The sequence below is a fragment of the Barbatula barbatula genome (genome assembly GCF_947034865.1).
Source record: "Barbatula barbatula genome assembly, chromosome: 12".
Taxonomy (NCBI): Eukaryota; Metazoa; Chordata; class Actinopteri; order Cypriniformes; family Nemacheilidae; genus Barbatula; species Barbatula barbatula.
In genome coordinates this window covers 16,930,914-16,957,580 of record NC_136775.1, presented here as the reverse complement: position 1 = coordinate 16,957,580, position 26,667 = coordinate 16,930,914, and the positions used below count along the sequence as shown (strand labels likewise).

The window sequence follows — 26,667 nt, the reverse complement described above, 5'->3', positions numbered from 1 at the left end:
AACAAGAAGAAGAACCTTTTGGTTCCTTAAAGAAACTTTACCATCTGAAGAACCATTGTTTCAAAAAGGTTCTTCAGATTATAAAAAATTAAGAAAGAGATGGTTCTTTAAAGAACCTTCAACTGAATGGTTCCTTGTGAATGTAAAATATTATGTTGACAGTAAAAGATAGAGACCAGAGTGTTACTTGAACGTATCCAATCTGCTTTGAGTGTATGCATTTGAGAGCATAATATGTGGGTTTATAGTGATACGGGTGTTTGCAATATTAATGATGCACTGTGCAATAAACTTGGTAATCTTACACATTAAGAAGAACTGACTGTTAAATTGAAAAATGTATTTAATCCTGTGTGTTTTTTCTACCAAAAAGAGTATCTCAATCTCAAATTCGGTGTATTTAAATGAAGCCCTCCACAAGATACCAGGTACAGCAAGAGACACAAACCTCTGAATCTAACCTCATTATTGTATTGTAACACGTAATCTGTCATTTAACCACCAGATGGCGCTGTTATCTTTCAAATGAGCAGACAAAACTCCTGTAAGTACAAAATGTTTACTGTCATAACGTTCAGAAATGAGACACTTCACAGACTAAAATGTTGAAAAACACTGAAACAAGTTTAAAAACCGTTTACAGTACATAAACCTGTCTATTTGGTTACATCCAGCACATTATAACATTAAACAAATCACAATAACAAACAGGACATTTTTACAATATAATTACAACATTCAATAAAGAACATGATGGTCCATTCATGCGTAGGATTCACTGACGTTAAGGGGGGAAATAAAAGATTAACAAAGAAAGAACAATAAATATGATAGCTTGTATAAAAATAAACACCTAACTATGTCAGGATGCAGAAGTAATGAGACAGTGGTTTAGATCTCGCTCTCATATGTGTGTAAGTAGGTCTTTAGAAAGAGGATCTCCTCGTAGGTCCTGCTTGTCCGACGATAAAAGTCCAGTCCTGTGAGTAACTCCACATCTCGTACACGTGCTGTGTGCATCTTCATTAGATCCTCCACCCACTTTGACTCGTCCTCTGAACTCTGAGAAGGCAGAAATGTGTTTAACACGGATTATAGACCCAAATGATCAAACTTCTACATGGTCCTGGATATTTTCTGCTTTGCTGTCCTGTGTACATCACACGTGTCATTGTTCACTCATCTTAGTTGACAGAAATACATTTTTATGATTATTTGCTATATGTGTTGACGTTTGCCTTCCTTTCATTATGAACGTGTATTCATTATAGAGAAGATCTCCACTTACATTACAGGTCTCATCATTTTCCTGTCGGTGAGGAAGTATGTGAGAGAAAACACTGAGAGGACCAACACAGGAGTCAACAGAATGTGTGTAATCCAGACAACTTGTTACCACGATGTAGTAACTGGTGGGGATCGGCACGGGTCCGGTGGAATATCTGCAATGAAATAAAGACTCAAAATACTCAAAGCAATGCATTAATAAACGTTCATGTACGAGCCGCAGTTCGGTAACTTACTGTTTTATTTTCTCTGCTGAATCTCTAAGACCGTCATTGTCAAAGTCAAAGATGGGGCCGATGACCACATTCACTCCATTTCTCTCGCTGGCGTACCGTTTCACAAGAGCTTTCTGGAAGTAGCCCCAAACACCTAAAACAGCCAAACACGGATGGAGAGAAAGAGCAGTACAAAGAACAAAAAAGATGGATTAAACATGTGGTTTTTTAATAACAGATAACGTTAACATTTATGCATTTGGCAGACACTTATTCAAAGCAATTTACAAGGTCCAATTTAACGGCATCTAGAGGTGAGGTTGCGAATTGCAACCAACGACTCACTCCCCCTCTCCCTTTCGAAGCACAACGGTGCCTGACACAGAACTAAGATGTCGTCACGTATTCACTTCATTCCCGAAAGATAGTCATTACGAAATGCGCTCTGTAGAGCAGTTTGTCCGTTTTGGGCTACTGTAGAAACAACATGGCGAATTCCATGCAAGGGGACCCGCGGTGTACGTAGATAAAAATAGCTCGTTCTGAGGCAATAAAAACATAACGCCTCATTATGTAAGGTCTTTATACACCTCTGAAGACATAGCTATGTATATCATATTGCATTTCTGTCAATATATCCTCCAAAAAATGACACATGGCACCTTTAAGCTATACCGTTTGATCGGTATCTGTGTTTCCTAGGTTTCAAACCCTGTAGTTTAAAGCAGTGGTTCTCAAACTGGGGCGTCAAAATGGATCCACGGGACCACATATGTTGTGACATTTTATGAAATATAGACATTTAGACATAATATGCAATCAAGTGTTGTAGCATTGAATAACTGAATATGTTTTTGGTTTAATAAAAATTCTAAGTTTAAGATTATAAGGGGGCCTTAAAACGAAAAGGTTTGAAAACCATTGGTCATCCAAAAACTAAAAATGATGTCGTCGTTTATCCATGCCTTTCATAACATGTATATGGCTCTTTCTTCTGTGGAATACAACAGACGATGTTTTGAGAAATGTGTCAAGGGTTTGTGTCCATACAGTGGAAGTCAATGGGTGCCAATGATGTTACCAACATTTTTCAAAGTATCTTCTTTTGTGTTCTGCAGAAGAAAGTCATACAGATCGCAAATAACAATGAGAAAAATGTTCTTTCAGAAAAACACAGAGAACAGTGACGGTCGTTGAGTGGAGTTTGTGGACACCAAGAAATCGTCCACTTCTGTAGGAGAATAAGCAATAATAATTATCATCTAAAGCCAATAAAACCCAATAATTATAAATCATCTTAACATCAGCCTAGCCGATATCGCTCTATCTCTTCCCCTTACCTTTGTTTCGACCTCTCTCGGAAAAGTGCAAGATTTAAATAAAGGTGTCGACATCCCCCACTCCGTAATTTGCACCCTGGCTCTAACCCCAGGTGGGACGAGGATATGTATGTATGTCACTTAGGATGAAAGTGATCAGGAGACCTCAGAAGGTACCCGGTTGAGTATGAAAGAGAGAAAGTTGTGTCTCTCTGTGGGTGGTGGTTGTGCTAACAGCACAGCTAATCTAAAGCAGACACAGCATCCATCATTGTGCTCTTAACTGCCGAACCCTCCGTACTACAGATTCCCATAGAGGCTGCAGATCTAAGCGTCAATGTTCATGAATCTGTGTGTGGTGTATGTGAGTATCTGTGCTTGTTATTTTGTGTGGGTGTCTGTAAAGGGACATTTTTCCTCTGGGAAGATACGTGTGCGTGTACCTTCGCTTCATCCAAGACAGAGGTGGCACTAATACAGTGACCTGATTTCAAATGGAGTCTCGCCACAGGCCACACGCACACCGCTTTCTGTTCCACACACAGACAGCAGAGCAAACACACAAAGACACACACGCATTCATTTCCGTTCAGGCTTATTTCGTGAGGGCTGCCGGGGGACATTATGGCTAAGCAAAACGAATCACTTCCTAAAAGCCCGGCAGACCTTGCTGGTGGTCGTTCGTTGGTTAATGTCAAGCAGACCTCAGGAAGGCAAAACTGAAATCAACCCTGTCTGACCACACACTCTACCTGCTAAGCATACACAAGACCTTCCCCTTAGAGACTGAAATTCAATATTCTCTTGAAGTTAAACACTATCAGCTTCAGCCCACATGTTTTGGAGAAATATCTGCCAACTTGCGCGTCTTAAAGTGAAATTCTGTCATCATTTACCCACCTCTTGTCATTTCAAACCCTGTTTGACTTTCTTTCTTCCGCAGTACACAAAAAAGAATGTTGTTAACTGGCACCAATTGACTTGCATTGGTTTTGTGTCCATTCAATGGAAGTCAATGGGGGCCGGCGTTGTTTGATGACCAACTCTCTTAAAAATGTCTTCTTTTGTGTTTTGCGGTGGGAAGAAAGCCATAAAGGTTTAAAATGACATGAGAGTGAGCAAATTTTTGGGTGCATCTCAGCGTGTTGTAAATCAGATTCAACTCATCATAAACTTGTCAAACCAAACTTGAGATGTTATCCTGCAACATCAAGAACATCAACTGGGCATCAGTTTTACTGCGGCACACACTGTTTAGATATATACCTCAACATCTTTTTGATAACTTACAAAACTAATGTCATTATTGGCACCAAAAAATATATTTATTTGACAAAAAATTCAGCTATTTATAGTCACTGCATATTCACTTGGGACAGGAGGAAGTATTTTAACATGGAAAAATAACCCGTCACCTTTGATCATTGCAGCATAGGCAATTGTATGTGTGATGTTGGCCGATTCAACAGGATCATTGAATGTCTTGGGGGCCATTCACATTTTGCGTATTCTGCTGCGTGCATTTCAGTATTTTAAAAGAATAGGAAGCGACACTGTCACGACGCGCTTTTCGGTGCGGCGCACTAATTTTTCCGCATTAAGATGAACATATTATTCTTTTCAGAATGTGACAAGAACCAACCAACCAATATAGACAACCTCAGTGAAGATAAATGTAGTAGCAGAGTTATTGCAAGGTGTTTTCAGTTCATATAATCCATATATTCTTTGGTTATACCTCCTCGTCTAAACGGCTAGCGTGGCCAATGGTTGCCCGAGAGATGGCCGGAGAGCACTAACTTTGGAAAGAAAAGGAGCACTTACGCTTGAATGCCGGGTACATCGGTACATTGTTGGTAATGAGAACACCATCATATCTTGCATCCTGATTGGAGGACAGCTCTGTCAATGAAAGCACGGTGAACAAATTAAAAACAGCTTTTGACAATGTTGACTCGACGTCTATGACTGACAGACGCACACTGAATCTGCACATGCAAAGTAAAAGAATGACATCGTAAAAGGAGAAAGGGAGACTCACGAGGTGGATATAAGAAGCCGTAAGAGATCTGCTTGTCTGCCCGATAGCTTGAACAGGACTGACTGTACGCTGGAGGAACTCTGACATCAGGCCGAACGCAGTTACTGAGAGACTCTGGGAAGGTGGTAAAATCCACCTGCACGAAACAGATAGAGTTCCCTTCAGATCTCAATCCAGAGTTCAACTGTATGATATGTTTTGTGAAGTGACCACAGCCTGACAGTGTACAGTGTACCTGCTTTGAAACCGTGTAGGACGTCCAGAGAGGCATTGAAATGGCTTCACTGTAGCCACTAATGTAGTCACTGTGATGGAGGATGAAGTATTTGGTGCGGAACATGACTGCTGGCCGACCATACGGAAGATTCCTGCTGTCTAAAAAAGGAGAAAGAAAAATCTAATTACAAGAAATATGACAAGAGGAATAGCTTAAAGGAGCAGTTCGACCAGAATTATGTCTTCATTCACCCCCCCCCTCAAGTTGTTCCAAATCTGAACACAGAAAAGATATTTGGACAAATGCTTGTAAACAAACAGTTCTGGGGCACCATCGACTACCATAGTAGGAAAAATTACAATGGTGGACAAAAGTGCCCCAGAAGTGTTCCTAAATTGACACAGAGTGTTTCCCTGGTAGTTCATAGTGACCAAGAGCTGTTTGGTTACAAGCTTCCAAATATCCTCCTCTGTGTTCATCAGAACAAAGACATTTATACAGATATGAGCAACTCGAAGGTGGGTAAATGATGACAGAGTTGGGGTGAACTTTCCCTTTGAGGAACAGACAGACAAGAATAAAGAAAAATGATGACAGTCTTCTGGTAGTGCAGCACAGACACAAACATATTAAAGAGATTGTTCAACCACAAAGGGAAATTCTGTCATGATTTATGGCCAGTTCACACCAAGATAAAATACAAATTGTGTGCACTAGCAATACGGAGGAACACTTATGTTAGGATCACTATTAAAATCCATTTGAATGTAAAATGCATGTGCTTTTAAAATATGAAACTACACCATGCATGCTTAGAATAAATATAACAGCATTTTTGTTTGTGGATGCTTATTTATAATTCTTGGTGTGAACGGGCTACAATGAGCTACAATGACAGAGGGTAAAATGTTCATGTAAATGTTCTGTATATTTAACAACGTTGTTGTATGGCTTTAACAATCACATGAAACCCCACAAAAAAGAAAGCAAGTCATTATAATTTGACAGAATTTTCATTTTTAGGTATTGCATTCCCTTTAATGAAACGTCAACAGTGTAAGTCAAATGTACATAAAAAAGCTTTTCGGCTTGTCTCGAGAGAAGGCGAGGGGCATTACCATCAATAACTTGTCTCAGTCGTTGATTGAGCTCTTCCACTTTGTTCTGTAACAGACAGAGCCACAGTGACTCCAGGTTATAGCCTCTTACAAGGGTCACTTTCAATGCCCTCTGCCCCCTACTTTTTGAACGCAACTGCAAAAGATTAAAGGTGAAAACCTCCAGCGAGAGATCTACATCTGAGCAGAAGGCAAAGAAACTTTCAGAGGCAGGGGGAGGAAACACTTTAGTCTTTCGAAGCCATTACTGTGATTTAGGATTGTCGAAACAATCTAAGCAGCTCAAGAGAGAAGCAATGGCAACCGACCACACTTCTGAACAGGATCGAAGAAATGACATTAAACATGCAACAACAGTTCCTGATAAATGCACAAGGACATGCACATGAAGCAAAGAGCTTCTATAAGATTTAAGGATGGCTTACGCAATTACTTTTCTACTTGAAATGTGACTTCAACAGTGTGTGAGACCGAGCAGTCATATCTGGATAAGAATATAGTCAAAACGAATGACTCTTTGCTAAAATAAAATCATAAAAATGTTCTAAACAACAGAAGAGATATAAATAACTACATTTGAACATTATTTGAAGAAAATGTGAATGACACCACTCAAACGGGAAACAAATTTGTAGTAGGGTGTTGCTTTGGGGTTGCCAGTTACTTACTGGATCAAACAGGACCGCCCCAAAGGTCTGTATGATTATCTGGTTCTCATACAGTATATGGCTCTTTGACAATGTAAGTGTATGTGATTTCCGCTTGGCCTTATTTGTGGCTAATAACAAACGTTAAATAAAAGAACACTTTTATAAACCCAAATATAGGGGTCTTCAGAAACCACTTGTGATCAATAAAACTGTGAAGCGATGAGAAAATAAATGTGTAACAGAAATGATTAGATGGTTTATTTTGGTTTGAATACTATTTTGCTGACCTTGTCTTCGCAGGTACAGCCCAGGTCGTCTGTAAGAGCCGTGATTGGACCTGCAAGGTTTGGTTTGGACACTTCTTCAGGCATGGTGGGTATGTACACTGGGCTCCGGAAAAGCTGATTAAGACTGCCGTGGGTCCCGTTATTAGGAACCGGTTTCAAGCCGAGCAGATCTGGAGAGGAATGGAAAAAGATCTGTGAGAAGCTTTAAACGATGAATTGTTATGTTATTAAAGTTGACAAGTATGTCATTGTTCATGTGGGACACATTCTGTTTGACGGTTTGCCCTGTCATTTCAATTTTTATTACATTTATGTGATATTTTATCTTTACACACATTTTTAATTCGATAAAACCAAGAAACTGCATTTAGTGGGTCTACAGCTGAAATAGTGTCAACAACTACGACTGAATAAATAAGCTGAGCTATAGGAAATTACAGTTAATACATATGAAGCACAAGGGTACTGTATTAATTTATATTAGCCAAGCAACACTTTAAAACCTGCCTCGGATGATATGCAATGAAATAAAATTATAGGCAATGACAGCGATTAACTTTACTAGTTTACTTTGCGATGGCCTACAATATAACATATACAAATGCTCTATAAAATCAAAAATTTGCTTTGGGACCGTCCTTTACGTAGGCAACTGTGAAAGAAATCCAGTAAAAGTAATGAATGTTAAATAATAAATACAGAAATAGTTTCTCCAGGATGAAAATCCATAAAAAAAATCAATGATGGAGAATAAACCTTTAATGGAAGATGATTTTGAATTAAAACTCAAAATTAAGATTTTTTACGTTGCAGTCAAGAACTTGAAGAATAAAAATGTTCTCACCACACATGACATTGTAAAGCTCAATATTCTCGAACGGTGGGATTTTTGTCTTGAATTTGAAAGCCGGTCCATATCCAAGGAAAATGGTCTGAAAAGAACGCCGAAGTAAGTCGCCAAGCCAAAAAAATGACAAACAAAAACAGCATAGAAAACAAAGCAAACCAGACCTGCATGCTGTTGATCTTATTGTCATATCCGTGATCACCGGCAAACCCACATTTTCCATGATTCCTCTTTGTTTCATAGGCCTTCCTGTATCAGACAGACACATCCAAAGCGGGCATTACAGATTCTATCTCTTGACTGCATGTATTTTGTTATATGCATTTGTCATTCTTCCCGACTCAGTCTGGTCAACCACATAAAACTACATTAAAAAGACTGTGAAACTGTTAAAAAAACTAGTTTTTCGCCCTCTCTCTTTCTCTCAACAGGTATTGTTCTGGCGTTTGTGTAAACTAGCAACTTTGTATTTATCTATTTATCTATTGTATTATCGCTCCTGTATGAGATATCGCTTTGGATAAAAGCTTCTGCTAAATGACTAAATGTTATAAGATTGACATCACAAGCTCATGAGGAACGTGTAAGAAAAAAAAGAAAAGTCAATAACTGTATGTTTGCATGTTGACCTTACGAACAGATTTCAAATATGTATGTATTATATCAGGTCACATCTAAACGGCTTGTTAATGTTGTTAATGACACGTTAATGTTGGTGTAGATCAATCTGACTGCACATAAAGTCCAGTGTTGAGTTCTCTGGCATAAACCAGTGTTTGGATGCAAGGGAACATGCTGAGCAAATTTATGCACCAGCCAAGGAGACCCATAGTAGCACACTAAAACTTCAGTTTTTACTCATTGGAAAGCAGACACTACAGTAAATCTAGTGATTCCAGCGGTCCCGGCAGCAAGCAAATAACATGTTAGCATCAGACCTGCTCATAAATATTCTGCTTCATTTCGTAAACTCCAGCAGTTGATTTAATTGCTCGCTTCATGCCATAGACTACAGCACAGGCAGGGTGAGACTGAAGTGATTCACTTCCACGCTCTGGTGCCACAGATTAGACTGTATCTCCACCAGGCTGTCTGAAAGCTTGCTTTCATTGGGGCTTCACTGTCGGCCAAAGCAAACAGTGGAGGGTGTCCCGACCCTGCTGTGAGGACACGTCTGTTTCGGCATCCTCATCCGTGGTGGACGGGCTGTTAGCTGTTGGTTAATGTCAATGACCTCATCGGGTTTCCTTAGAGGTCACAGCTCTCCATTTGAAAGTTGGATATGAGTGATTGCGGTGTGGTTAAAATGTGAAAGAGGTACATTCCTGGAGACCTCCAATGAGGTACAACGCTGCAAAATAGATTTTCTTTATCGGGTCTTATTTTTCAAGTTAAAAATCTAAAAGTCCCTAGAAAACAACAAAATAATATTCTTAATGTCGTCACCGTTGTATAACTTCATACATACTGTATGTTCACTGGAAAAAAATACTAATTTAATGATTTATTTGTTTATTTTTGCAGTGAAGTATTGAGGTCTCTACCTCACAGAGACGCAGTTATGTGTGATGACATTTACCGTGCTATGTGCCATTTCCTCTCAACCATCAAGTGAATCTCCTCGATTCTGCGGTTGTTGGCGTAATGGAGCCGTTTGGGAAGGTGCTGCTTCAAGTACGGCTTAAAATGCTGGTCTGGCTTTTTACACTGTAAGAGAACAGAGAAAACAGCATGTTCTGCAATGATCTGAATAATCAATACAGAGCCTGTTTACATAGGGCCAGCTGTAATACACTACTGCTATTATATATTGTCAAAACAGACAATCATTTAAAAAACATTTGAGCAATTTTACTCACAGTAAGATTTGCCACAACCGCTTTTGCATCGTCTAGACAAAACCAGAGAAAACGTTTGATTAGATATCGATATGGTTTATTATATGTGTGCATTGTTGTAGAGTTCGGACTCACATGCTTGCAAACATATAAATCAATATAAAAATGCATTACACATGCATTTTTCTTCCATGTCCTGTAGTTCTGCATTACTCTGGATTGTATTCTGCATTACTCCCCATCACCATGTCCCATACAAATTAGCACAAAAGATTTGATATAATTATGACCCTTTTGATCTGGTTGCAAGCAGTCTATCTGGACACAATTGTAAAAGTCGACATTTTGAGTATAACACGTGTAGCCAAGACAAGACAGTTTCCATAATTACTAACATTTGGAGTTGTTCGGATATCGGGCTCGGATTCTTCCAAGAGAGCCAGGAATTAGGATGAGATCTTCGGTGTTGGACATGTAGGAGCTCAGGAACTCGGTGCGGTCACAGTGAGCTTCCTCCATACCTGAAGAGGAGACATTTGCAATAGATCTGTGAATAAACTGAAAAGATTTATAGAATTGTATGTCCAGAACTGCTGAATGTAGTACCGTGGTCTCCAACCAAGATGATATTGACACAGCGATGCAGTTTCATCTGTTTCAAGCCTTCCATCAGCTGTCCGATCACCTTGTCAATCTCCCTCAGCGGGCCATCAAGCTGCAAATGGATAAACAGCGTCAGGATTAAAGGTACACCAGCAACATCCACAGTCTGAATGTACTCACACTGCTGTTTTAGTGCGAATGTAAGCAGTGTTTGCCGAGTCTGCAATGGGGTTTATTTGCATTACTGTATTAAGTCATTTGAACAAATAACACTTTAGTTGTATGAACAAAATAAAATTAAGTAACGTTGACAACTTTTTGGAGTAAATTCAAACCATTGCGATTGTACCAGTAATTTGAAGTTAATAAAACTCAATATTTATCCTTCTCAATGGTACTTTTTGTTGTCATACATAAATTATATACAGGTTTACCTCATGTAAGTCACAACACAATGAGCAAATCAGATGAGAGGCATCTCAGTATTGGAAAGATAAAGCTCATTGAATGATGCAATAGACATCATGGGTAAACGTAAACCTAAGCATATGTACGTAAAAGCATATGTACCACTCTTCAAAACAATGGCAACCCTTAAAAAATAAAACAAACTCTTTTAAACCTCTATGATAAATGGACATTAAGGACAGACAAGTCTTTTTTCTTTACTGAAAAACACTTAAAATAATAAAAAATTTAGAAATGTACTGCCTAAATGCAGCCTTACGCAGAGCATGCTGGGAACTGAAATCCCCCTCAACCAGTCAAGTTGAATTAACTTGTTTATATTGAGTAAACTCAACAATGGGTTCAATATTATAGGGTTTCGCGTTTTACTCAACAATGTTAAGTTGACCAGTCAAAGACTTGTTAAGTAAAGCTGACAGATCTAAATGTTTAGTATAAATAACAAAGTTAACTTACGTTAATTCAGTTACTTGCATTCTTTATGTGCTGTGAACAAGGATGGGTTAAGTAGAACTAACAGCAGTGACAGTTCATTTTTTGAGGGTATATGTTTATGTGTGCATGTCTGAAGCGGGTGTGAGGGACACAGTCACAGTCAGCTGGTGGTCTTCTCGGTGTGTTTTCATGCTCACCTCGGTGCTTTGGGGTCCTAGTTTGTGGCCGTAGGTATCCAGCTGTTCAGAATGCATGGCATAAACATATGGCCTGCGAACACACAGACACCTGTTACCTTCAAGCCCCTCCCCACATCGAGGGTATTATAGTTTACTAAAAAAGGTACAAATTAAAACATTTCTGTTTACTAAAATCAAATTAAAGATTTGCTTTTATAATTATTAGAAGAATTTAATGCAAACAAAAATGGAAGCTAGAAATGATGCCTCAGGAATAAAATGAAATAAGTTTATGCTGAGGCACAAAAATTGTTAACTAAAACATGTAATGAAATATAACAATCTAATTACAAATATTAATAACTTTAATAACTATAATAAAACTGAAAACAAAGCTATAATAACTCTTCCCACAAAGGTCAAACAAACACGAAAGCAAAATAAAAAAAGCTAATATATCATAAAAAATTCAATACATCTTTTAAAATTGTAAAAGTTTTGTGAAAAGTTAACACGTTTTTAGCTTGATAGTTTACTAAAATATTGTATGGCGAATATTGAGTACAAAGGGATATTCTGACCTTTCTGCATCTGGTAGGTGAAGCCATTGTAACATTGTCAGAGCTCGCCTTTCCAGTTGAATCCCACTATGATGTAAATAAACATATAATAACATATAAATAAACATATATAAAGGTATTGGGATAAATGCAGACAAACTATATACAGCGTGGACACACAACATGCATTAAATATATATATTCTTTGGCCAGATCTTCAGATTCTGGGCCATTTAAAGTGTGTATAGCTGAAATGTTTTAAAAGTGGTCTGTTAATGCAGCAGACCTTCGAATCTGACATCTATAGGGAACACATGTACATATGTGGTCAATACAGTTTGTGTTTATATGGAGTACCAAGGGACGAGAGAGCAGGAAAGATTATCTAAATTAATCTCTACAGTAAATGCACTCCTATTAACATGATGAAAATCTATACATTAGCATCAGGCCCCATGAATTTCTGGCTTAGATAAGAATATCCAACTCAATTTCCTCTAGCACTGAGGCTAATGGAAATCGCTCCAGAAAGGTACTTTGCATTTTCACTGAGCTTAACATGCAGTGTAGACTAAATAGGTCTCTAAATAGGGTCTTTCTCAAAAATGGCTAGCAAAGCAGCCAGAGTTGTCTGTGTCTGTGAAGGCCCTCTGTGAGTGCACATGAGGGGACCTTTGTGTTTCAGTCTAGGCAAGCCCGAGACTTGCCTGAGAGAACATCAGAACAAGAACCTTAATGTGGCTTCCTCTATCGTATGAAATCGAACTGGGTGCAATTGTGGTGTAATTTTCCCAAAGGGCCTGTTTTCAGTAGTGTAACATCTAAAGAAAACGTGAGTGGTACCTGGCAGTTCAGAAATCACTGCATCACTGTTGCTAAGCTTGAGCTACATTGGTTCTAAAATTGTTGAAAAATGGGGAAAATTTAATTCTAACATGGGTTTTAGCCCATTATGATGTGGTTGCCAGGGTGTTATGTGTGGTTGCTAGGGCATTGTTAGACAAGTGCTAAGGTTGTTTTTAGCGCACCGCTTTATGGTTACAAGAGTGATGCTCGAGTATTATGGGTGGTTACTGAGCTGTCAGCCCAAATATGATTTTCAACAACCCCCCCCCCCCATGTGGTTGCCAGGGTGTTGCTAGAGTGTTATGGGCGGTTTCCAAGCTCATATTTACTTACACAGGCCAGAAAAAAGTTCCAGCCTTTACTCCCTGTTTCACTGCAGTGATCCAGATCTAGGTAAAGGAGAAAAAGAGTTGTCAGAGAAAACAGGCAGTGGACTACTATGTATTTTGTGAAAAACGGTTTCTTCAAATCACGGAGAATTATATGCCTCTCATTTCACGCAACAGACCACCAGATGGAAAAAATGTCTAGGGAACAGAAGTACACTGTAGAAATAAGAGACAATCGTTCTTTGTGCATAATCGTTTTCTAATCATCTTCCGCAAATGTTTGGCAGAACTTGTCAAATTTCAGCGACCAGACTGCGTCAGTTCCATCTGTGAGCTTTAATGTAGATTGCCTCATTCACCATCACGGCTAAATCAGTGGGGTCTGGAGGAAATAAAGTTAAGTGAAAACTGAGAATTGAGACCAGCTGTTTGGGCTAATAGTTGGCAGATGTGTTGGAGACGGCGCCTTCTCAACTTTGTGTAGCTCAAACTTTAAAAAGCTCACTGACATGATGTTCAGTTTTATGGTGTCTTAATATTTCACTGGTTGAAGTGTAAGAAACTTGCGCAAGTGAGATACTTGCTCGAACTGCTTTGATGTTCTCTTACACGTCTCGCCAAGACCAAAGTGTACTGCTTAAAATGCTGACCTAACCAACTGCTCGGCATAGATGTGCTTTTTAACATATTCTTTCACATGAACCCTACACGTTTACATTGACATGTGGATGATTTTCGGGGGAACTATCCCTTCAATCGAAGAAATGGGTGAGCAACTCACAGGCTGTCCTCCCCACCAACGATGGTTGAGCTTTTCTTTCCCGCGGATGTTAAAGCTGGCATCAAAGACAGGGTCATACATGGAGTTACCTACAATTCCGTGCGACTCTGGGTAAAGCCCCTTCAGGAAAGCAAAAATAAGAAAAGATCATTAATGCAAACCCATATTGAATGCAACAGAAACAACACGATCGTACCAAACACAAAGATTAATAAAGGCTGAGCTTTATTAAACCTTCTTGATAAGTACGTACTGTTGTAATGGTATATAAATTCGGGTAGGTTTTGGTGGGGTACATAGGTCTCATGTATGGTGCATGGGTTCCACATGATCCTATAAGAGACGTGACAAATCATTATCTGTAAATTCATATGTAGAGCCACATATCTCAAGCAGTTATTTAAAAGTCATGACAGGTCTTACGTAGTTTTTCAATGTTGGGGATCACTGTGCTTCCTCTCTTCATGAAAGACGCACGAAAGCCATCAATAGACAGCAAGATGACAGGGGGCCGAACAAAACTACATAAACAAAGGTATTAGAACACCAATTTCAAACACAATTGCCGTTTGCTGCTAAGATTGATTAATTTGATCATTTGTACAGTAGTAGACAGGTAAGTCTTTTTTCATATTATATTAATATTTATGTCTATTAATTATAGTTTTACTCATTTAGGTATGTGTCCATTCTAATAAATAAACTAAAGCATTCATAACACATTTAAATTGGAAAAGCATCAACAAAGGAAAGAAAACTACACACGTGTCATGCATCCATTAACACAAAAGTCCCCAGCAGTGCTACTTGATAGGTGTTTGGTCACGCTTAGGCCCTACATCCATCTTTAAATTCTGTGTTTGGCATCAAGAAGCACTTCACAGCATTCTACCAATTAATCTTTCTCTGTCCGCTGGTTTGTAAAGTCCAGCTGTGGGCCAAGATATGTGTGTCGTGTTGAATATAAAAGGTGGGATGGATGTGAGGACTGTGGTGTGATGTTTGTCACTGCGATGTCTCACCCGGCAGGACACTCGTGGTTCTTAATCTCCTCACACTCTTCCTGTAGCCAGGGGACGTCACCTAACACAGGGAGGAAGTGTGTCAATAACACCAGGTGTTTGGCCACACACATGCAAACACATTAATTTCTTCAACGAGACCTTCCAGTGCTTTTCACGCCCATCCCCACCTTACACATATTTTTTAAGTTCCTACATCATTTTTCTGACCTATAAACTCTATTCAATAAAATAAGTTATGGATAGTTGCACAAATAAAATTACTTTAACATTTAGTCATTTTTTTTCTTCAGAACACAAAAGAAGATATTTTGAAGAATGTTTGAAACCGTACAAAACACTGGGATCCTTTGACTTCAATTGTGCAGGTACAAAACATGTCTCAAAATATCTTCTTTTGTGTTCCACAGAAGGAAGAGTTAAATACAGATTTTAAACTGCATGATGGTGAATAAATGGCTTCCTCCTTATACTGCTTCATATTATTAGATATCATGGTTGCTATCGACAGCGATATGTACTGTCCCAAGAGTTAAAATCACCCAACAATCGGATACGTTGTTGTTTAGTAGTGGTTGAATATAGAAAACATGAGAAAGTTTCTTAAGCTATTTAAAAAAATTATATTTGCATAACCAAAAGTCTCCCACCTTTGCAGAGAGACCTGTAGTTGGTGCAGCAGTCTCCTTTGGCCATGCAGTCCTCTGAGCAGTGACAGGCATGTTGGTCATTACGTGTTTCGCCACAGCGTTCTTTACTACATTCGAAACCCCCCTCTAAAAGCACAGAAAAAACATGGGTTCAAATTCAACTAAATGCAAACTTTAAATAAACTGTTGGAGTCACATGCAAGTAAGAAGAAACTGCCCTTTGGAAAGACACAAAAGCGTATTTTCACGTACCTGTTTTCAAGCAGTACTCATCAAAATCCGAGCAACACCTGTTGTATGTTTTACAAAGGTTATCGCAGCGACAGTTTGGCGCTTCAGCTTCCACAAGTTCAAAGCACCTGTTTTTACATGAACCAGACAGGCTGTTTGAAGGGACGTCAGCGACAACTTTGGGAAAGAGATAAAGAGCAAGAGAGGTTATTTGGAAAAGTTTGGAAAGTTCTTCTTTGCCAGAGGAGAAACCAGATGTCGGATGATAAGACGTCAGTAGTTGTGTCAATGAAAGTGTAGGTTACATTTGTATTTGTATCTATATGCAGTTCAATCATATAAACCTGCAAATTTTAAATATGGGTCAGTGAGCTGAAATGTTCTCTACACATCTTAATATTGACTTAGGGCTGAGCACAGTAAATATTTCCCTCATTTCCATCAGCGTGCCAATCAGCCGCTAAGAGAGCAACAGACAGCCGCTGTTTCAATGGTCCCGACTTACATTTGACAAAAATAAACCAAAGCGTTTCAAGAAAAGTAAAACTAACAAACGGTGTTATTACGTTTAAACGTTCCATGAAATTGTTGTATGAATAATAATTAATTGAAGGCAGGATCAAACAAAGTCAAATGATTTCCTTTCGTTCAACCTCGACTAAACTACATTAACTAGCCAGCAGGAAGACGTTCTGGACATGTTTACAATGGCATCAGTTGAATTGGTCTTGGGTACATAAACGCACACAGCGCTGCTTTCCAAGACACACTGCAAAAACCAGCTGAGAGGAAACTACAGTGAAACCTCTAATATCACATGCAAGCATTTTCCCAGGACATGTTCAACATCATAAAGTCAGCTGACAAATATGATATAAATTGAACACATCATTGTAAACATGAACATGCAAAGGAATAAATTAGTAAAGAAACAGTGGTGCTTGCACGGCAGGAAAAGAATAGTGTTCAAGTTTTTACATACGTTTGGGTTTAGCTTACATCTTGCTTTCAAAGCGACCACAATTCAGTAAGCATCTATATTCTAAGTGTTGTGCGTTTGATTTCGAAACAATTGGCTATATATTTTCTGCTGAAGATATTGAAACATGACTCTAAGGGTTTGCTCCTGTTTAAGCGCAATGGCATCAGTGGGGATAAACACCGATGTTGGCGGGGCGTACAAGTCTGGGCTTTGCACAAACACACAACAGCACTCTTTCTATATGGACTGTGCTTTGTCATAAAAAAACTCTCTTCCCAAACTATCCACATATACGTATATAATGAAAATGTTAAAAAGTCCAATAGCACTCTTTCTATATGGACTGTGCTTTGTCATGAAAAACCTCTCTTCCCAAACTATCCACATATACGTCTATAATGTAAATGTTAAAGCTTCCAATAGCACTCTTTCTATATGGACTGTGCTTTGTCATAAAAAACCTCTCTTTCCAAACTATCCACATATACGTCTATAATGTAAATGTTAAAACGTCCAATAGCACTCTTTCTATATGGACTGTGCTTTGTCATGAAAAACCTCTCTTCCCAAACTATCCACATATATGTATATAATGTAAATGTTAAAGCTTCCAATAGCACTCTTTCTATATGGACTGTGCTTTGTCATAAAAAACCTCTCTTTCCAAACTATCCACATATACGTCTATAATGTAAATGTTAAAACGTCCAATAGCACTCTTTCTATATGGACTGTGCTTTGTCATAAAAAACCTCTCTTCCCAAACTATCCACATATACGTTTATAATGTAAATGTTAAAACGTCCAATAGCACTCTTTCTATATGGACTGTGCTTTGTCATAAAAAACCTCTCTTTCCAAACTATCCACATATACGTCTATAATGTAAATGTTAAAACGTCCAATAGCACTCTTTCTATATGGACTGTGCTTTGTCATAAAAAACCTCTCTTCCCAAACTATCCACATATACGTTTATAATGTAAATGTTAAAACGTCCAATAGCACTCTTTCTATATGGACTGTGCTTTGTCATAAAAAACCTCTCTTTCCAAACTATCCACATATACGTCTATAATGTAAATGTTAGAACGTCCAATAGCACTCTTTCTATATGGACTGTGCTTTGTCATAAAAAAACTCTCTTTCCAAACTATCCACATATACGTCTATAATGTAAATGTTAGAACGTCCAATAGCACTCTTTCTATATGGACTGTGCTTTGTCATAAAAAACCTCTCTTTCCAAACTATCCACATATACGTCTATAATGTAAATGTTAAAAAGTCCAATAGCACTCTTTCTATATGGACTGTGCTTTGTCATGAAAAACCTCTCTTCCCAAACTATCCACATATACGTATATAATGTAAATGTTAAAGCGTCCAATAGCACTCTTTCTATATGGACTGTGCTTTGTCATAAAAAACCTCTTTTCCCAAACTATCCACATATACGTATATAATGTAAATGTTAAAGCGTCCAATAGCACTCTTTCTATATGGACTGTGCTTTGTCATAAAAAACCTCTCTTTCCAAACTATCCACATATACGTCTATAATGTAAATGTTAAAACGTCCAATAGCACTCTTTCTATATGGACTGTGCTTTGTCATGAAAAACCTCTCTTCCCAAACTATCCACATATACGTATATAATGTAAATGTTAAAGCGTCCAATAGCACTCTTTCTATATGGACTGTGCTTTGTCATAAAAAACCTCTCTTTCCAAACTATCCACATATACGTCTATAATGTAAATGTTAAAACGTCCAATAGCACTCTTTCTATATGGACTGTGTTTTGTCATAAAAAACCTCTCTTTCCAAACTATCCACATATACGTCTATAATGTAAATGTTAAAACGTCCAATAGCACTCTTTCTATATGGACTGTGCTTTGTCATAAAAAACCTCTCTTTCCAAACTATCCACATATACGTCTATAATGTAAATGTTAGAACGTCCAATAGCACTCTTTCTATATGGACTGTGCTTTGTCATAAAAAAACTCTCTTCCCAAACTATCCACATATACGTATATAATGAAAATGTTAAAACGTCCGATAGCACTCTTTCTATATGGACTGTGCTTTGTCATGAAAAACCTCTCTTCCCAAACTATCCACATATACGTCTATAATGTAAATGTTAAAGCTTCCAATAGCACTCTTTCTATATGGACTGTGCTTTGTCATAAAAAACCTCTCTTCCCAAACTATCCACATATACGTATATAATGTAAATGTTAAAACGTCCAATAGCACTCTTTCTATATGGACTGTGCTTTGTCATGAAAAAACTCTCTTTCCAAACTATCCACATATACGTCTATAATGTAAATGTTAAAACGTCCAATAGCACTCTTTCTATATGGACTGTGCTTTGTCATGAAAAACCTCTCTTCCCAAACTATCCACATATACGTATATAATGTAAATGTTAAAACGTCCACTAGCACTCTTTCTATATGGACTGTGCTTTGTCATGAAAAACCTCTTTCCCCAAACTATCCACATATACGTATATAATGAAAATGTTAAAACGTCCGATAGCACTCTTTCTATATGGACTGTGCTTTGTCATGAAAAACCTCTCTTCCCAAACTATCCACATATACGTCTATAATGTAAATGTTAAAGCTTCCAATAGCACTCTTTCTATATGGACTGTGCTTTGTCATAAAAAACCTCTCTTCCCAAACTATCCACATATACGTATATAATGTAAATGTTAAAACGTCCACTAGCACTCTTTCTATATGGACTGTGCTTTGTCATGAAAAAACTCTCTTTCCAAACTATCCACATATACATCTATAATGTAAATGTTAAAACGTCCAATAGCACTCTTTCTATATGGACTGTGCTTTGTCATGAAAAACCTCTCTTCCCAAACTATCCACATATACGTATATAATGTAAATGTTAAAACGTCCAATAGCACTCTTTCTATATGGACTGTGCTTTGTCATGAAAAACCTCTCTTCCCAAACTATCCACATATACGTATATAATGTAAATGTTAAAACGTCCACTAGCACTCTTTCTATATGGACTGTGCTTTGTCATGAAAAACCTCTCTTCCCAAACTATCCACATATACGTATATAATGTAAATGTTAAAGCGTCCAATAGCACTCTTTCTATATGGACTGTGCTTTGTCATGAAAAACCTCTCTTCCCAAACTATCCATATATACGTATATAATGTAAATGTTAAAACGTCCAATAGCACTCTTTCTATATGGACTGTGCTTTGTCATGAAAAACCTCTCTTCCCAAACTATCCATATATACGTATATAATGTAAATGTTAAAACGTCCAATAGCACTCTTTCTATATGGACTGTGCTTTGTCATGAAAAACCTCTCTTCCCAAACTATCCATATATACGTATATAATGTAAATGTTAAAACGTCCAATAGCACTCTTTCTATATGGACTGTGCTTTGTCATGAAAAACCTCTCTTCCCAAACTATCCATATATACGTATATAATGTAAATGTTAAAACGTCCAATAGCACTCTTTCTATATGGACTGTGCTTTGTCATAAAAAAACCTCTCTTCCCAAACTATCCATATATACGTATATAATGTAAATGTTAAAACGTCCAATAGCACTCTTTCTATATGGACTGTGCTTTGTCATGAAAAACCTCTCTTCCCAAACTATCCACATATACGTATATAATGTAAATGTTAAAGCGTCCAATAGCACTCTTTCTATATGGACTGTGCTTTGTCATGAAAAACCTCTCTTTCCAAACTATCCACATATATGTCTATAATGAAAATGTTAAAACGTCCGATAGCACTCTTTCTATATGGACTGTGCTTTGTCATGAAAAACCTCTCTTCCCAAACTATCCACATATACGTATATAATGTAAATGTTAAAACGTCCAATAGCACTCTTTCTATATGGACTGTGCTTTGTCATGAAAAACCTCTCTTTCCAAACTATCCACATATACGTCTATAATGTAAATGTTAAAACGTCCAATAGCACTCTTTCTATATGGACTGTGCTTTGTCATAAAAAACCTCTCTTTCCAAACTATCCACATATACGTCTATAATGTAAATGTTAGAACGTCCAATAGCACTCTTTCTATATGGACTGTGCTTTGTCATGAAAAACCTCTCTTCCCAAACTATCCACATATACGTATATAATGTAAATGTTAAAACGTCCAATAGCACTCTTTCTATATGGACTGTGCTTTGTCATAAAAAACCTCTCTTTCCAAACTATCCACATATACGTCTATAATGTAAATGTTAAAACGTCCAATAGCACTCTTTCTATATGGACTGTGCTTTGTCATAAAAAACCTCTCTTTCCAAACTATCCACATATACGTCTATAATGTAAATGTTAGAACGTCCAATAGCACTCTTTCTATATGGACTGTGCTTTGTCATGAAAAACCTCTCTTCCCAAACTATCCACATATATGTATATAATGTAAATGTTAGAACGTCCAATAGCACTCTTTCTATATGGACTGTGCTTTGTCATGAAAAACCTCTCTTCCCAAACTATCCACATATACGTATATAATGTAAATGTTAAAACGTCCAATAGCACTCTTTCTATATGGACTGTGCTTTGTCATGAAAAACCTCTCTTCCCAAACTATCCACATATACGTATATAATGTAAATGTTAAAACGTCCAATAGCACTCTTTCTATATGGACTGTGCTTTGTCATGAAAAACCTCTCTTCCCAAACTATCCACATATACGTATATAATGTAAATGTTAAAGCGTCCAATAGCACTCTTTCTATATGGACTGTGCTTTGTCATAAAAAACCTCTCTTCCCAAACTATCCACATATACGTATATAATGTAAATGTTAAAACGTCCAATAGCACTCTTTCTATATGGACTGTGCTTTGTCATGAAAAACCTCTCTTCCCAAACTATCCACATATACGTATATAATGTAAATGTTAAAACGTCCAATAGCACTCTTTCTATATGGACTGTGCTTTGTCATGAAAAACCTCTCTTCCCAAACTATCCACATATACGTATATAATGTAAATGTTAAAACGTCCAATAGCACTCTTTCTATATGGACTGTGCTTTGTCATGAAAAACCTCTCTTCCCAAACTATCCACATATACGTCTAAAATGTAAATGTTAAAACGTCCAATAGCACTCTTTCTATATGGACTGTGCTTTGTCATGAAAAACCTCTCTTTCCAAACTATCCACATATACGTCTATAATGTAAATGTTAAAACGTCCAATAGCACTCTTTCTATATGGACTGTGCTTTGTCATGAAAAACCTCTCTTCCCAAACTATCCACATATACGTATATAATGTAAATGTTAAAACGTCCAATAGCACTCTTTCTATATGGACTGTGCTTTGTCATGAAAAACCTCTCTTCCCAAACTATCCACATATACGTATATAACGTAAATGTTAAAACGTCCAATAGCACTCTTTCTATATGGACTGTGCTTTGTCATGAAAAACCTCTCTTTCCAAACTATCCACATATACGTCTATAATGTAAATGTTAAAACGTCCAATAGCACTCTTTCTATATGGACTGTGGTTTGTCATGAAAAAACTCTCTTCCCAAACTATCCACATATACGTATATAACGTAAATGTTAAAACGTCCAATAGCACTCTTTCTATATGGACTGTGCTTTGTCATGAAAAACCTCTCTTCCCAAACTATCCACATATACGTATATAACGTAAATGTTAAAACGTCCAATAGCACTCTTTCTATATGGACTGTGCTTTGTCATGAAAAAACTCTCTTCCCAAACTATCCACATATACGTATATAACGTAAATGTTAAAACGTCCAATAGCACTCTTTCTATATGGACTGTGCTTTGTCATAAAAAAACCTCTCTTCCCAAACTATCCATATATACGTATATAATGTAAATGTTAAAACGTCCAATAGCACTCTTTCTATATGGACTGTGCTTTGTCATGAAAAACCTCTCTTCCCAAACTATCCACATATACGTATATAATGTAAATGTTAAAGCGTCCAATAGCACTCTTTCTATATGGACTGTGCTTTGTCATGAAAAACCTCTCTTCCCAAACTATCCACATATACGTATATAATGTAAATGTTAAAACGTCCAATAGCACTCTTTCTATATGGACTGTGCTTTGTCATGAAAAACCTCTCTTTCCAAACTATCCACATATATGTCTATAATGAAAATGTTAAAACGTCCGATAGCACTCTTTCTATATGGACTGTGCTTTGTCATGAAAAACCTCTCTTCCCAAACTATCCACATATACGTATATAATGTAAATGTTAAAACGTCCAATAGCACTCTTTCTATATGGACTGTGCTTTGTCATGAAAAACCTCTCTTTCCAAACTATCCACATATACGTCTATAATGTAAATGTTAAAACGTCCAATAGCACTCTTTCTATATGGACTGTGCTTTGTCATAAAAAACCTCTCTTTCCAAACTATCCACATATACGTCTATAATGTAAATGTTAGAACGTCCAATAGCACTCTTTCTATATGGACTGTGCTTTGTCATAAAAAACCTCTCTTTCCAAACTATCCACATATACGTATATAATGTAAATGTTAAAGCGTCCAATAGCACTCTTTCTATATGGACTGTGCTTTGTCATGAAAAACCTCTCTTTCCAAACTATCCACATATACGTCTATAATGTAAATGTTAAAACATCCAATAGCACTCTTTCTATATGGACTGTGCTTTGTCATGAAAAACCTCTCTTCCCAAACTATCCACATATACGTATATAATGTAAATGTTAAAGTGTCCAATAGCACTCTTTCTATATGGACTGTGCTTTGTCATGAAAAACCTCTTTCCCCAAACTATCCACATATACGTATATAATGTAAATGTTAAAACGTCCAATAGCACTCTTTCTATATGGACTGTGCTTTGTCATGAAAAACCTCTCTTCCCAAACTATCCACATATACGTATATAATGTAAATGTTAAAACGTCCAATAGCACTCTTTCTATATGGACTGTGCTTTGTCATTAAAAACCTCTCTTCCCAAACTATCCACAAATACGTATATAATGTAAATGTTAAAACGTCCAATAGCACTCTTTCTATATGGACTGTGCTTTGTCATGAAAAACCTCTCTTCCCAAACTATCCACATATACGTTTATAATGTAAATGTTAAAACGTCCAATAGCACTCTTTCTATATGGACTGTGCTTTGTCATGAAAAACCTCTCTTCCCAAACTATCCACATATACGTATATAATGTAAATGTTAAAACGTCCAATAGCACTCTTTCTATATGGACTGTGCTTTGTCATGAAAAACCTCTCTTCCCAAACTATCCACATATACGTATATAATGTAAATGTTAAAACGTCCAATAGCACTCTTTCTATATGGACTGTGCTTTGTCATGAAAAACCTCTCTTCCCAAACTATCCACATATACGTATATAATGTAAATGTTAGAACGTCCAATAGCACTCTTTCTATATGGACTGTGCTTTGTCATGAAAAACCTCTCTTCCCAAACTATCCACATATACGTATATAATGTAAATGTTAAAACGTCCAATAGCACTCTTTCTATATGGACTGTGCTTTGTCATAAAAAACATCTCTTCCCAAAATATCCACATATATGTATATAATGTAAATGTTAAAACGTCCAATAGCACTCTTTCTATATGGACTGTGCTTTGTCATGAAAAACCTCTCTTCCCAAACTATCCACATATACGTATATAATGTAAATGTTAAAACGTCCAATAGCACTCTTTCTATATGGACTGTGCTTTGTCATGAAAAACCTCTCTTCCCAAACTATCCACATATACGTATATAATGTAAATGTTATAGCGTCCAATAGCACTCTTTCTATATGGACTGTGCTTTGTCATAAAAAACCTCTCTTTCCAAACTATCCACATATACGTATATAATGTAAATGTTAAAACGTCCACTAGCACTCTTTCTATATGGACTGTGCTTTGTCATGAAAAACCTCTCTTCCCAAACTATCCACATATACGTATATAATGTAAATGTTAAAACGTCCACTAGCACTCTTTCTATATGGACTGTGCTTTGTCATAAAAAACCTCTCTTCCCAAACTATCCACATATACGTATATAATGTAAATGTTAAAACGTCCAATAACACTCTTTCTATATGGACTGTGCTTTGTCATAAAAAACCTCTCTTCCCAAACTATTCACATATACGTATATAATGTAAATGTTAAAGCGTCCAATAACAATTCATTTGAACGTAACAATGAACTGCTGATGAATATATTTTGAATGATGAACATTTTAACAATGCAGAGCACTGTGAGATTTTCAAATCACGAATCCAATGTTGTTTATAAAGACCACAAACTGGTCTGATCTGAATGAACTTCAGACCAAGTGTGGATATGATCATAAAAGATGGGTTTGCTTTTGTATGAAGTTGCCAATTAAAAGCAACATGGTGATAGTAATAAAAAACGTATGAACAACACAAACAACGTATTATTGTTATCTAAAAGTCTTCAAATGAGTCAGGCTATAACTTACATGAGGGAGACTGATCTGATCTGCCCGAGCGCCTGACCACATACCCCTCACACACACCGGACCGTGACAGAAGATACACGAACGAGAACATCTGTGAACAGAGTAACACACAAACTTCACTCAAACATTGTAAAAAGGTTTTGTGAAAGAGATATCTGTGCAGTTTCAACCGCTCAAAAAGTTCACGTCTTTCTATTTAAGCAGGCTGCGTCCATGTATGTATCAACCTATAGATTAACTGCGACAGATACATCGGTAAGATCTATATGCGTCACGTGTAAGCCGCGAGAAACTGTCAAGAAATTTAACTTAAATAGGTCAAATGCTATTAAATGCGCAACATGCTGCAACAACCATAAACATGTTTAATAAACGCGATTTTAAATGTTGGCTAATGTTATAATAAACATTACTGAAGAATAACATTATAAAGGCAAGACATGCATTATGTAAAACCTCATCTTACCCATTTTAACGTGAGCATGGCTGTTATTGTGTATTCCCTGACTCGCACTGAGACCCTATAGCGCACTACACTCACAAGCCCACTCAAGTGTGTTTACTTTACCTCCAACCAATACACACGAGAACCCACGTCACTGACACACCACTGACCAATTGCGCCCAGAGCTCTTTACAGCAGCTCAGATATATGAGTCTAGTGTCAGGTCGGTGTGTTGTTTGGTGAACCGATTAAAAGCAATATTTCAATTATGTCTGATGTCACCTATAGGCTTTACACGTGTAACAAATATTGTGAAACCACAATTTATCACCAGTCTGGAACGAAAACACGAGAACAGTGCCCGAAACGCAATAGAAAATGTTGTGGACTTGGTGGGAGTTGTGTTGGATTGAATGGAAGAGGTCTACTGGTGAGATGTTATCGGGAACCAATACACACCATCCATTGGAATAATGCCCAAAATGGTTAGAAAAAGCTTTTATAATGGTATTTTGATGGAAACCATTAAAGATTCTGTTATGGTTTCCTTTTTTGCAGTACAATGCAATACTGTGTCCCATCTTGCATTATTTTAAGCATGCTCAAGTGCAGACTCATTCATCTTTAGATATGCTTTCATCTGAAGGAAATTACAATCATTAAGAAACAATAAAGCAATTCATCGTAGGACAACAGACAGTGAAGTTGCACTTTAAAGGAAGTGTTCCTAC

The 26,667-nt window shown here is 37.3% G+C and overlaps 1 protein-coding gene across 1 annotated transcript; it reads right to left on the bottom strand.

The window, feature by feature from the left end:
* Nucleotides 1-327: 327 nt before the first annotated feature.
* enpp2 (ectonucleotide pyrophosphatase/phosphodiesterase 2) lies at nt 328-26,116 on the bottom strand. The gene is made up of 25 exons (XM_079470390.1): nt 25,958-26,116; nt 25,492-25,582; nt 15,945-16,100; nt 15,693-15,818; nt 15,043-15,103; nt 14,444-14,541; nt 14,274-14,353; nt 14,021-14,140; nt 13,244-13,299; nt 12,086-12,151; nt 11,523-11,595; nt 10,426-10,534; nt 10,215-10,340; nt 9,841-9,872; nt 9,561-9,688; nt 8,146-8,230; nt 7,979-8,066; nt 7,135-7,304; nt 6,198-6,243; nt 5,098-5,237; nt 4,863-4,998; nt 4,646-4,723; nt 1,524-1,656; nt 1,289-1,442; nt 328-1,062 (listed from the first exon to the last, which is right to left on the bottom strand). Exons 1-25 carry the CDS (start codon nt 25,973-25,975, stop codon nt 892-894), a joined length of 2,541 nt encoding a protein of 846 aa, XP_079326516.1. The 5' UTR covers nt 25,976-26,116; the 3' UTR covers nt 328-891.
* Between the last annotated feature and the right edge of the window lie 551 nt (nt 26,117-26,667).